The 12,462-nt window shown below is 37.1% G+C and overlaps 1 protein-coding gene across 1 annotated transcript in view; it reads left to right on the top strand.

Moving 5' to 3' along the window:
• PIK3CB (phosphatidylinositol-4,5-bisphosphate 3-kinase catalytic subunit beta) overlaps positions 1-12,462 on the top strand; it is an 86,145-nt gene that overhangs the window by 57,081 nt on the left and 16,602 nt on the right. Inside the window, exons 10-14 of the mRNA XM_026040092.1 lie at positions 3,597-3,848; positions 4,429-4,525; positions 5,416-5,546; positions 5,832-5,885; positions 7,721-7,909. Coding sequence (XP_025895877.1) covers positions 3,597-3,848; positions 4,429-4,525; positions 5,416-5,546; positions 5,832-5,885; positions 7,721-7,909 — 723 coding nt within the window. The remainder of the gene's footprint in view (positions 1-3,596; positions 3,849-4,428; positions 4,526-5,415; positions 5,547-5,831; positions 5,886-7,720; positions 7,910-12,462) is intronic.

Below are 12,462 nucleotides of genomic sequence, written 5' to 3'. Positions count from 1 at the left end.
TATGAGTCTTGTTTATATAACTGAAGTTGGGCATTATGTGCTATTAGTTGTCATAGTATACTACATTTTTTATATATTTATATACACACTATATATGTATATCTTAATATAATTAGTCATTTATGTTTATATTTACTAATGTGGTATGTGATTTATTTAAGATAGTATCTAAGTACTGATAGTGATGTGAAAAAAAGCCTATTTGAGCTGTTATGCTGTAAACAGGGTAACAGACAAGTGTTGATTAAGTATAAAATAATTTTGGATGGAACATAAGGTAAATTTGGCATTTGTGTAGTCCAAAATATATTCTGTGCGTCTGTGTATGGATTACATGCTTCTGTAGTCAATCTTTTATTTTCTAAACATGCTAAACACAAAGAAGTACTATCACTTCCTGTCAAATGTACATGACTGGCCTTCTGTCTGTATTGCAGACCGCAAGTTGTTAACACATGGAAAGTTATTACACAATTACTTTAAAGACCTTACAAGGCCCTTGAAATAGAACAATGTTCATTTCCTTTATTTTGTTTGGCAGACAATTAAGTAAATAGCCATCTAGATGGGAAAGAAATTCAGAATTGGCTATTGAAGTTGGCTGTTGTCGTCATGCTTTATTTGGTGTTTTTTTCTTTGAGAATTATTGGTACCACCCTACGTATTAGGGATACTGTAGTATTACAACTAATTGAATAATAGTCACAAATTTACTGCATGAGTCAATGAGTACGGAAATAGATGAGTGCTTTTCCTGTGTCTTAGCTGCTGTTTAGCTGTTTGTGTTGCATTTTCTTGACTTGCTGCAGAGTCCTGGAGCTTTTAAAGAAAGGGGAGTGGAGGAAGAGGATGGGTAGCATAACGAGCATGGGTTTCTTTGTGTAGTGGCTATTTTTCATAYGTGCAAAAATTGAGCTGCAATTCATTTGAGTGTGCCTTGAGAAAAAAAGAAAAGCTTGATGCTTGAGGATGCAACAAAACTTGTCTCTTCTTTAGTGTTGGTCTTAATGGCATGTAGTTTTTTTTAATCCATCTTGAAAACTAGCCTGAGAGTTAGCCAAAGGAAAAGGGTGCATAACCTTGCAAGTCTGTGCTGGTTTCTCTGCGCTGTCACAGAACTGTCACTGTTGAGAATATCGGTGTTTCCTCTCCTAATTCTGACTCTCTGCCGTTGCTCTTCTGCTTTCATTGTGCCTTGGATCAAGCCTGTATTCAGGCATTTCTGCTGAAGCCCCCGGCAGATTGATAAATGTGGTGTTTGTAGGCGGAAACAAAACATTTGCCACGTGAATAGCACTCTGCTGCTGTGTCATTCCTCTCGCTGATACTGTTCACCAGCTTGGGAACATGCAGTTTTCTGAGTACATCTGGGATGAAGTTGGAATGCAGAAGTGAGCCCCTTGCTAGCACTGACCTGTAACGTGCCTCATCTCAGAGTCAGTAGCTGTGGCCTCGCTTCTCTCCCGTGTCCTTTCCTGTCCCTTCTCTTGGCATTTCAGGCTTGCTGGTCTCATGGCTTTCTGGGTGCTTAAGGCCAAACAAAATTCCTGGGAATTATGTTTGCTGTTGTTGTTATGGGTGATGCTGATGCTGGGATCATCAGCTTTATGTCCATGCCTTTCTATATAGAATGCAAAGATGAAGYGTGTGTTTGTGCTAAGCTGAGAAAAACAAAGATTTTTCTGTACTTCATGAGAGGAAGATCTGTTCGGCCTGGACTTTTGGCTTTACATTCACAAATTCTTATCTGTAAATGATGCTTTAATTGTCTTTTTCCACAATTTCCTTCTCTGTTAGGTCTGTTGAGTTAAAAGTATTTGTTGCTATTTTTGATTTGTTCAGATAGGAAGTTACTATTTATTCTATGTGGTAATGTAAGGAATTCAGTCTTAAAAAAACCTTAGCATCATTTAAACAAATATATTTTGGATTTGGCTATTGCAATGCAATTTCCTCACCTACATACCTTTTCAGATATGAGAATAACCTTCTTTACAATTCATAGTCACTTCTGCTATTGAATGGCATGTGGGCACGTGATCTAGCAGCTACTATTGCCTTTTATCAACAGCCATTCACTTGGAGAGGAACAAAAGTCAAACCATTTTTCTAGTCCTCTTTTTTTCCCACAGCTCCTCCAAATTAACAGCRTGGTGACAGAAAATGCATTTTCCCTTCCTGACTTCATAAGGAAATTGCATGGTATTTATGAGAACATGTCAGGATTCTTTGTGTTAATCTCTAGGGAACTGATTTTATCTTATGTACAACCATACTTTGAAAAAGCATAATAATATGTATCTTAAATGAGTTGGAAGCGTTTTGGTCCAACTGTTTCAGCGTTTTCCTGGTTTTGCTGCTCAGTTAAAAAATGAGGAAATGATCAAAATCTGTGTAGAGCTTTTAGATCTTATTTTCCAGTGCTGAAGACTTAATGCTTTAAATGATTCAGCTGTAACAGGCAACCCCCCTCACCTTGCCATGCACACCCAAACCCCTGAAGTCTTGCCCAAATTTAGAACACACTGAATTTCAAGTTCAAATAAGTGTGGCTGCCCTTCGTTTTGAAAAATGAATATAAAATATTTTTCCTCGTATGCAACTGCAGTCCAAGGGAGTGGCATGTTTGGAAGCCTTGCTAGGGAAATTTTAAAATGATAAAAGAATTAGGATGTTAGCAACGTTATTACTGTGGGCYCTTCTTATGTCTACTGAAGTTTTCACTCTTATTACCATGCATTTAATTCTGTGCAGCTGAAGGACAGTTAAATGTAAGTTAAAGCAGACTCTAGAATTTCTGTTTTTTTCTGAAATATTTGGGTGATGAGAAGTTTTTAAGATGGGAGCAAAGAGGATGAATAAATGGTTCAGCCTTGAAACAAGAAAGATGGAGTGGGTTGGCGTGTGAACCCTTGCTTTCTGTTTTCTAGACAGACTTTAGATCAAGTTGGCACAGATTTAGATGCGAGTTATTTTCAGCTAGCACTGTGGAGGGAATAAGGCAAAATCATGTGTGGGGGGGTGYTTTTAATGCTGAGTAAGCTGAGTAACTCAGTGCATGTTTTGCTATTTTGCAATTTTTTTTCAGAAAGAATTTTCTATAGTATAGAATTTAAAGAGAAAGATAYATCAATTTATAATTAATTTTGAAATTTATATTTGACAATTTAAAAGATTGTTTCTTGATTAAAACTTATTTTTGATTTATAATAGTACTTAGATGGTTCTTATTTTTTCAGACTACCTCATGCACATGATGACACCAGAAAAGAAGCAACTTTTGCRTAATGTTAATTGCTTGACATTTTCAAGCAGTAGATATGCCATTTAATTTTTATGTGTACAATTAGTCCTGGTCAAGAGCATGAAGAACAGAAGGACCTGTCAGTTGTTTTCAATAATGATTTGGTTTGGTTTATTTCAAAAACACAAATTTAAATGCCGTGTTTATTTTTAAGTTWAAAATATTGTCGAAAATACATGTTCTGAGTTTTCTGTACAGTGTTCTCCAGGTTTTGTGGGTAGGTCTTGTGGAAATCTTCAAATATATTTTGTGGAAATCTTTACATATTTTTCCTCTTATTTCTTTATTTCAGGTTCATGTTAGGGCTGGTCTTTTCCATGGCACAGAGCTCCTCTGTAAGACTATAGTAAGCACAGAAATATCTGGGAGAAGTGACCATGTTTGGAATGAAACACTGGAGTTTGAAATAAATGTCTGCGACCTCCCAAGGATGGCACGGCTCTGCTTTGCAGTTTATGCTGTCATGGATAAGGTGAAAACCAAGAAGTCAACCAAGGCCATGAATCCRCCCAAATACCAGACTATTAGGAAAGCAGGAAAAGTGGTAATTACTTTCTTTGTTTTTCTTGAGTTCACCTCTGAATTATCCTCAGCTGAGTATTCAGAGGTCTTATGTCTTCATGTTAGTGTTYAAGAGAGAAAATCTGCAGGGGGAAAAAAAAAAGGTATTTGTAAAGAAGAGTCGCATGTTTCAGGACAGAAAACCCTTATATTTTTCAGATGCTGAAAAAGGCTTAAAATTTTACTAGCAAGCCAGTTGGCAGATGGCTGCATTGAGAAATGAACTGTATTTTAGTTATTCCAGGAATTTAGTTATTTTAAGTTAGTTTTCTTCTGAACTCTGCATATGGTAGGTTTTTTAAAGAGTGAAAAATGAGTGTGCAGGCTTTTGTTCAGAGAAATATGTATTTTTAGTGTGCCACCGGTGCCGTTATTCTTAAAACTACATTCTGTTGTCTTCAGTGGGACGGGAGCATGTACTGAGAGCTAATTCTGTGCTATTTCTGAAAGATGGAACTAGGGTTTCTTATATATACCTAATTTTGCTGATTTTGTAGTAGTTACTGCATTGTAACTTTCAGTGGAATTTTAGTTTACATTTTAAAAACTATTTCTGTTGACAGCACTATCCTGTAGCCTGGGTAAATACCATGGTATTTGATTATAAAGGACAGTTGAAGAACGGGGAGCTCATCCTGCACAGCTGGTCRTCATTTCCTGGTAAAGTTTAACTTSWAAGACTCAGACTTGAATTACTAGTGAGGCTAAAGAAGAGTAAAAGAGCAATATAAGATAATGAAATACTTAATTTCAGCATCCAAAATTTGTCATCTTTGTGTTATGTGGGTAAAGGTATACAGCCTTAGTTCTTTTTGTAGAAATCAATCATTATGTCTTAAGGGTCTCTTTGGAAGTAGTCTTATAAAAATTTCTTCCATTAAAAAAATCCATGAAAGCTGAGTATTGTCACCTGTTTAAGATGCATTTTGGGATTTATTGGTTCTTTCTGGGTGCAAAATAATTTGCCTATCACAAATATTTGCCTATGACAAAGCTGTAGGATGTTTAGCAGTATSTTAAGTCAACAAAAGGAACACATACTAGAATTGTTTTAAGGCTTCGCTCAATTCTGATTTAGATTGCTTGCTAAAACTGCCTGAAACCTAGACGTCACGCGTGATCCGTCCACAAGAAATACCACGTCAGCCTGGCTGTGTATAGTGATGAAAGAAATCTGGCTTAAACCCCCTTTTGTTTCATACTGATTTATATAGGGGTAATGCATGCTGAGCTACAGAAGCTGCACTTCTCACTGTGATTGGAAGTGCATTACGGGTTTGGCTTAGTACAGGGATATCTTGGCTTCCCTTTATTTTGTATTATTTTAGGAAAATATATTTCATGGGGTAAGAATCCAACATTTCTGAGCATGTGAGGGGAGGATAGTCTATGCCTGAAATTCATTGCGTTGTGGAGCRTGTGCTCTGCGTAGCAAAATATGCTTCTGCCCATTGCATATAGGAAACAATTTCTTTTATCATTGCCCTTTTTTGGATTTCTTGTTACTTTATGCAGATTCCTATTCTATAATATTTTTTCTAATATTTTAGATGAACTTGAAGAAATGTTAAATCCAATGGGAACAGTCCAGACTAACCCTTACACTGAAAACGCAACAGCTTTGCACATTAGATTTCAAGAATATTCCAAACAGCCTATTAATTATCCTCCCTTTGATAAGGTAAGATCTTAAATAAGCTGGAGTCATTAATGCTTATCTCTAAGTAGCTGTTGAGTCCTTCTTTAAAACACTACCTATTCCACTGACTTCTTTGTTTCCTGCCTTGTAGCTTCCATRCTATGGTTGTTGAAACTTGGGCTACGTACTATTGTGTCAATATAGTAGTGCTGTAATTCTGTAAAAGACAGCAATAATTCCTTAAATGCCTCATTTCTTTAGTGTTTATGTATTTGCTATAGTCAGATTTGAATTTAAATCTAATGTGTTTAAAATCCTCTTTTGCAGATACTTGAAAAGGCAGCAGAGATTGCAAAGAGCAGTGACAACGCTGCCATGGCGGTAAGCAGCTGCTGTGAGCTGCAGCATTAGCTGCCTTGTATATGTTCTGCAGCAATCTATAGAGAAATAAGTATAATACTTGGTAACTAAAACTCCACTTGTGTTGTGTTTGGGGCTCCTGTGCCCCTGCAGCAGGACTTGCATGGGGAGCATTTGGGACACAACCCAGATTTCCATTAGTGCTGGAGCTGGGAAGCGTTCCCAGCTTGCCCTAAACATTTGTACAAAGCTTGATACTATCAATTTTAGGRTGATATCCTTGATCGTCAGATGTTTTCTGATAAATGCTTTCAAATACGATGATTAGTCTCCAACAAGATGTTTCTTAAATCTGGAAATTAGGAGATCTTGAGGAAATAGATAGTTCTGACATGAAGGCAATCACTGAATGATCTGTAAAATTCAGAGTTGTTTTCTTGAATATTTTTATATTTGGGAAAACATTGTAAAAATACACAGAAGACTGCAAACATGGCGATGGTGAAAGCAGCAACAGTAGTAACTGTGTTATATATAAAAGTAAAGCAGTTACTTGAAAAAAATGCCACTTAATCGTGGTTAAAGTGCTCAGGAAGAGTCCAGGCTCACWAATACTTTTGTTATGAACAACTGACTTGACTATAACTGGAATTCTTACGTAGAAGAATATCAGCTTAATATTGTATTGTGACTTCTCATTTAAAAGCCTAGCCTTTGCAGACACGAGGATCAAATTTTTATGACTGTTTAGGGTTTATTTTGAAGTAGAGTGTCTATTTAGTTKGACCAAACAAACATTTCAGCTATTTAGTTAAGGGATTAGTATTAAAAAAAAAAAGAGACTTAAAACTAGCTGTTGCRTTTGCCTGAGGTATTTTTATATAATAATTTTTACTTAAGTGATTTCAGCACAGTGCATGGCTCAGGCACCCATCTTTCCTGGAAGGAGCTAAGCTTAAGCTGTGATCAGTCAGCTGAACCTGTGCAGTGTGTGACTGTAATGAGCTGTGTGCTGCTGCCCTCAGTCTGAACTGACTCGTGCTGCCTCTTCCCCTGAACTTGGAAAAATCTTTTAGAAACAATTTTGGCCTTCTGGAAGATAAAGGCAGCTTTCAATTGAAGTATTGTTTCCAAAATACATATTCAAACTAATTTATTTGATGCACCTACTACATCATTACCCAAAAGGTGCAGCTCCTGTTATGTTTCAGTGCCTTTTGGAATTCAGATTTTGATGGTGTCTTTAATTATATTTCTGGCCTTGTATTTTGTGTAAGAGTATGGCTGGAAGTACAAGATAGCACCCTAAGCCAGTGATTCTTAAATGAAGATTCATTTGTGTAATCAGATTCATAGAATCAGTAATTATATTAATGTTGCAGAGAGGAAAGCGATTAAAACAATGTCTGGAAAGGACAAGTCTGGATTAGAAGATGAAAAAATGTGGTTGTAGGAGTAGCAAATATATTTCCTTTTGGTTAGTACTGGAAAAGTATTTTTTGAYGTTTTATTTGGGGAGGGAGGAGGGACTTGGTGTATGTATGTGAATAAAAATTGCTTAATTGAAAGCCCAAAAGGAGAATGCACATCCTAAATAAATTCTCCATCTTAAAGTTGTWAAATAGAAACATTGCCATCTAGTGTCATAAACACTAAAAGCTAGGTACTTTTTCAGAAACTTTTGTACACTGAGTCTGACTGTATTAGAAATCTGTGATGTGACAGAAAGGCGTAATAGGCATTCCCCCGTGTTCCTGGAATTTAGTGTCATGTTTCTCTTTATATAAAATTTAGAGTATTTGAATGTTAGGATCTTACAGCATGTTTCAAGATGTTACGGATTTCTCATTTTCTAGGGTCGAGGTGGTAAGAAGTTTTATGTCGTGCTGAAAGAAATCATGGAAAGAGATCCCTTATCGCAACTGTGTGAAAATGAGATGGACCTCATTTGGACGCTGCGCTACGACTGTCGCGAAAGCTTTCCCCAATCGCTGCCAAAACTGCTGCTCTCCCTCAAGTGGAACAAACTTGAAGATGTTGCCCAGGTAAGGGAAAGGATGAGGAGAGTGGATGGATGAAAGAATGCTGCAGTCAAAGCATGAGGAAGGGTGTGTAATCTGTGTGTTTTATTCTATTTTTTTATATCTTCTTTCCTAGCCAGTCAGAGAAATTTTTAAATGGTGCAATGTATTTTGGTTGGTAAAATAAGACTGTATAACTGCTGTAGTTTGGACTCATAAGCAAGAGCTTACTCAAATATATTTGGAGAACCTCTGAATGATGTGAAAAGCCTGTAAATTGCTCGTACAGGCTAATTTGAAAATCCTGACATAAAGCTTTGTTAAATTCCRTCAAGACCATGAAAATCTCAGTCTTGGATTGGGTAATTAAACCTCCTTGAAGCAGCTGATCTTGCAAGAGCTGCAGYGCACACTGGGGAGACCAAGGACCTCAGGCTCCTCAGGGAGGCAGTTGGACCGAGTAGGTTCCCATTGAAGCGCCGCCTGTGCAAGTAATTAAAGGCTTTGGGTTAATTGTGAAACAAGGTTATATTTACAGTGTAACTTGACTATGTAGCTGTGCAAGGTTATTTCTTTATACTGTACAGTGTCTGCTGTGTCTGCGTCTTTCTGCTTTCACCCAAATAGAATCCAAGTGTCAAATGCTTTTGGGGATTAACTGCAGAGTGGATATATCAAAAATACATGAAATTTATGGGAAGCTGCTTGCTCCTGCTTAATAGATTGACCTAAAAGTCAGATTCATGTATTTGTGTTGGAATTTGCTTTTTCTGGGCACACAGCAAGTTGAGCAAAGCTATAAGAATCTGAATGGCATTAAGGGACACAAAGTGGCTCTCCTGGTGAATCCAGACACTGTGCAGCTTCTGGTCACCCTGCCACAACTGCACTGGGGAATGGGCCACAAGTTGGTGCAGGTTGTTAGACTGAGATCATAACTGTGGTGTGAGAAGTGATCTGGGCATTTTTAGAAGAATTGTTTCCACTGGTACTTTGAAAGGAAAGCTGTTCTGTGAAGTTCAAGCTAAAAAGCAATTGYTGTGTAGGATTGAAGTCCATAATATACATCTGTGTTCTTGATCATTRGTCTGACCTTTTTTGGAAGAAAAGGAAACGACTCCATGAAAACTCCCAACTTCCATCTATTCATCTCCCAATTGCTGTGACTGCTCAGTCACAGACTCATAGCTTGCCTCCAGGATAGGGGCTCTTCTCTGCTACATCCTTCCCACCAGTTGGATAYTCTGAGAACTTGCAGAATAACAGGGTTTTCCTCCTAGGTCGATGTCTGTGCACGGAGCACTACACTAATGACACACATGTGTCTGTCTTGGGTTTTTCATATGCAAGAATTCTCTTGTTTTTCATTAATTTCCATATGTGCTTCTGAATTTTTTGTTTATTAAAAGAAGTTAGTGAGCAGTATGAACTGTAAAAATATAGGCAGGTATTTGTTGTTTAAAAGTGTTAAATGTATACTGATCTGTTACTGGGACCTTCAAAGTATGGTCTTTGAAGCTTTTTGAAAAATGATGTGAAGTATAGATTAGTGGTTTACAACTTAAAAGATGCTTTAAATTTGGGAATATAGATAAAATTGTTTCAAGAATTTTATCTAAATTAATGGCTGCAAACAGGCATGTTGGTTATTTGTGGGCCTGTTGTTTTTCCATTTCTTTGTGACCAGACACTAGTGTGATGTGCTTGAATGGGATGTTGGGCAGCAGCAATAGTATATCTGAATTCTGAAACATCCCCGATGCCCAAGGCACTTAAGTGCTTCCCTTTTTCTGGTGAGGAAAGACAGCAWTTTTTTTAACATGGATTTTAAAGTTGATGTGATTTGTGCTTCATCTCTATTAATTATCAATATTAAATACATTGAGTACTAGGTATACACTGTAATACTAGTACTGCTATACTAACATATGTGCCTTGTGCTGAGAGTGTACTAGAAGCATACTGTTGACAACAAGTATTATTGTGAAAGTCTACTAGTTAGGGCAAAATGTTTAAACAGAGCTATTGTCAAGAAAAATGAAGAAAAATAAACTACATTTCCTGTTACAGATGGAGAGCAATATTTTGGGGGAGAGAAAATAAGAGCAAGTATTTGATGGTAAAGCATTTTAAATCAGTGTTTGTAAAGTTTCAAAAGTTCGGTGGTCCATAAAGTTATATATGACTTAATATATATTATATGACTTACAAGCATGATGTTTTCAAGTCATTATCAACTACCATATATATTTCCTGCAGTCTCTTATTGTATTGCAGTGTTATAACGGCAAGTTGCACTTGCTTTTCAGTCATCCCAGGGGTAGGACAGCAGAGCCTGTTGGCAGAGTTGCATGCACAGTATTTATTCTCAAAGCAGAAGCTGAACTTTCTTTTTTTAAATCTGCTTTTGGTGAGGTGGCACCATCCTGAACTGGATAATAACCTGGAGAAAAGACAGCAGAGCAGAGAGCTGACTGGAAGCGTTTGAAATAACTGGGATAAAAATTCCTGAGCTGTCCTGTGTTGTATTCTATCCAATAGYGAACGTGTTTTGTTAGGGAAGAATGCGTGGCCTTTTATTTTCTGCCAAAAAAGTAGAAAACRGACTGAATTTGAGTTTTCTCGAGATGTCCAGTTTATTGCTGGGAAGGGAATCGGTCAGGAGCTGCAGACTGCGASGAGGATGATGCAGGGAGGCGTGTGGACAGTTAGAACCAGTCTCAAACAGCAGATARCACTTAAAGCTTGAGGTGCATATTGGCAGATGTTTCTGAAAGGTAAAACACATTTATAAGCCTTTATAAGTGTTTGGGAGTTGCTCAGAGCTGTCCCCGCTGTCGGGGCACCACRGAGCATTTTAGAGCATGTTTCTCTAGTCCAGCTGAGCCACGCAGCGGGTCCTTTAGGCTGAGCAGCCTGCCGCCCACCCCGGGTGCGCGGCCAGTTGGGCTGAGCTTATCTCATAACAACTCCACAGCAGGATGTGCACGGAGCAGTGCATATTTGGGAAACTTTCTTAGCAGTCTCCCAGGTCGCACCACAAAACGTTTCCTCATTTTAGTCATCTCTGAAATAATTTTAGCACTYGAGTGCTGGTGCAGTCAGAATGAGATTTGTGCCTTCAGAGATGCTTTGTGGTGAATGTTTCTGCTCTAGACCGACTTGCAAAACTYGCTGGCTAATTTGGGGCGTGCCATGTCCCAAGAACTGAGTTGTTAATTTTTATCATCTGTCGCTTCACAGAATATTGCTGTATTTTTTTTGCTGCACCTGATTTCAAATATGTTGTCTAGGAGTTGTGATATGTGAGTTTGAAGTTTCTTATTCTGCCTCTGACAGGCATGGTTGCTGTTTGCCTTTTCAGCATCTGTTTTATGCTATTGTCAGTCAGGGGATTTTTTATTTTAGRTTTTGAGGACTAATATTTGTGATGATGGTTGTAGTGTTTCTTGACATAAGGATTGGTGTCACTGGTCCTTCCGTTCTACAGATTAAATAGATTTTAAGTGTGTATTTCTGTGGAAAAGGATATCCATGTTCAGAGCCATCTTCTATTTTTTTAGGAATCCTGCCTGTGTTCCTTCAATAAGTATTTGGTCATGAAAACAGTTGCACTGGTTCCCTTCTCCCCTCCTGGAATTTTAGCATGGCTACTGGATTTGCTATTTGATTCTTTTGTACCTTTTTCTTGGCTTCTGAAGTTCACAAAATTGCACGGATTAACCAGTTAGGAATTTGGTCCCTTTAGTGTTTAAATGGTGTTACAAAGCTGGATAATAAATACAAATTAATATTAAGAACTCATACATGTTTCTCATACTTGAATATTAGTGGTACTGTGACATATAGCAGAAATTGGAGATTTTCACTATGAGTAAAAGGCCTGCTAACTTGAGAGAAAACTCATAAGGTCATTTTAATCATTCAGATTTTAAATTCTGTCTATTAACTCTAAAATATAATCAAATTTGTAGGAAAGGAGGTTTTTATAATGAGYTGTGACTAGTTGCTAAAGGAGGATATGGTTGATACTGTTTGCACATGCAGACTTGTTTATTTTCGTGTATTAGTGTACTGCTTTCAGTCGTATAACTATGTACTGTTAAATATGCATGGCTACATGTATATTTGTGTATGTATATGCATACATCTACATACATATRTACACATCTCATATATCAAAAGTCTTAAGAGACTTCTGTGTGTTTTAATTCTTACTAGTCTGAAATAGGTACACTAGTGCTTTCCAGCACATCACTGTTTTAAGTGATTTTAGGATTTTATTTCACATCTAACTCAAATCATCCTTGCTGCAGTTTAACCCAATAGCCATCCACAGTGCATCCAATTAGAGGCTAAATATTTTGGTAAATATTTTTCTAAACAAAACTCTTTGATATTTTATTTGTAAAAAGTTTTTAACATTACCAAAATATTTACATATATTATGTATATTATGTATAGTCATGAAAGCTTTAACAAAACATTCTTGAAATTTTATTTGAAACTGTTTATAAAACATTTGCATGTGGGGTTACCTAATTTTTATTTACTGTGCATCATGTCTGTGTATGAAG

The sequence above is a fragment of the Nothoprocta perdicaria genome, unplaced genomic scaffold (assembly GCF_003342845.1).
Source record: "Nothoprocta perdicaria isolate Ctin4 unplaced genomic scaffold, notPer1 scaffold_25, whole genome shotgun sequence".
Taxonomy (NCBI): domain Eukaryota; kingdom Metazoa; phylum Chordata; class Aves; order Tinamiformes; family Tinamidae; genus Nothoprocta; species Nothoprocta perdicaria.
Note: the sequence above shows the minus strand (reverse complement) of the source record. Positions and strands in the feature narration are given on the sequence as shown.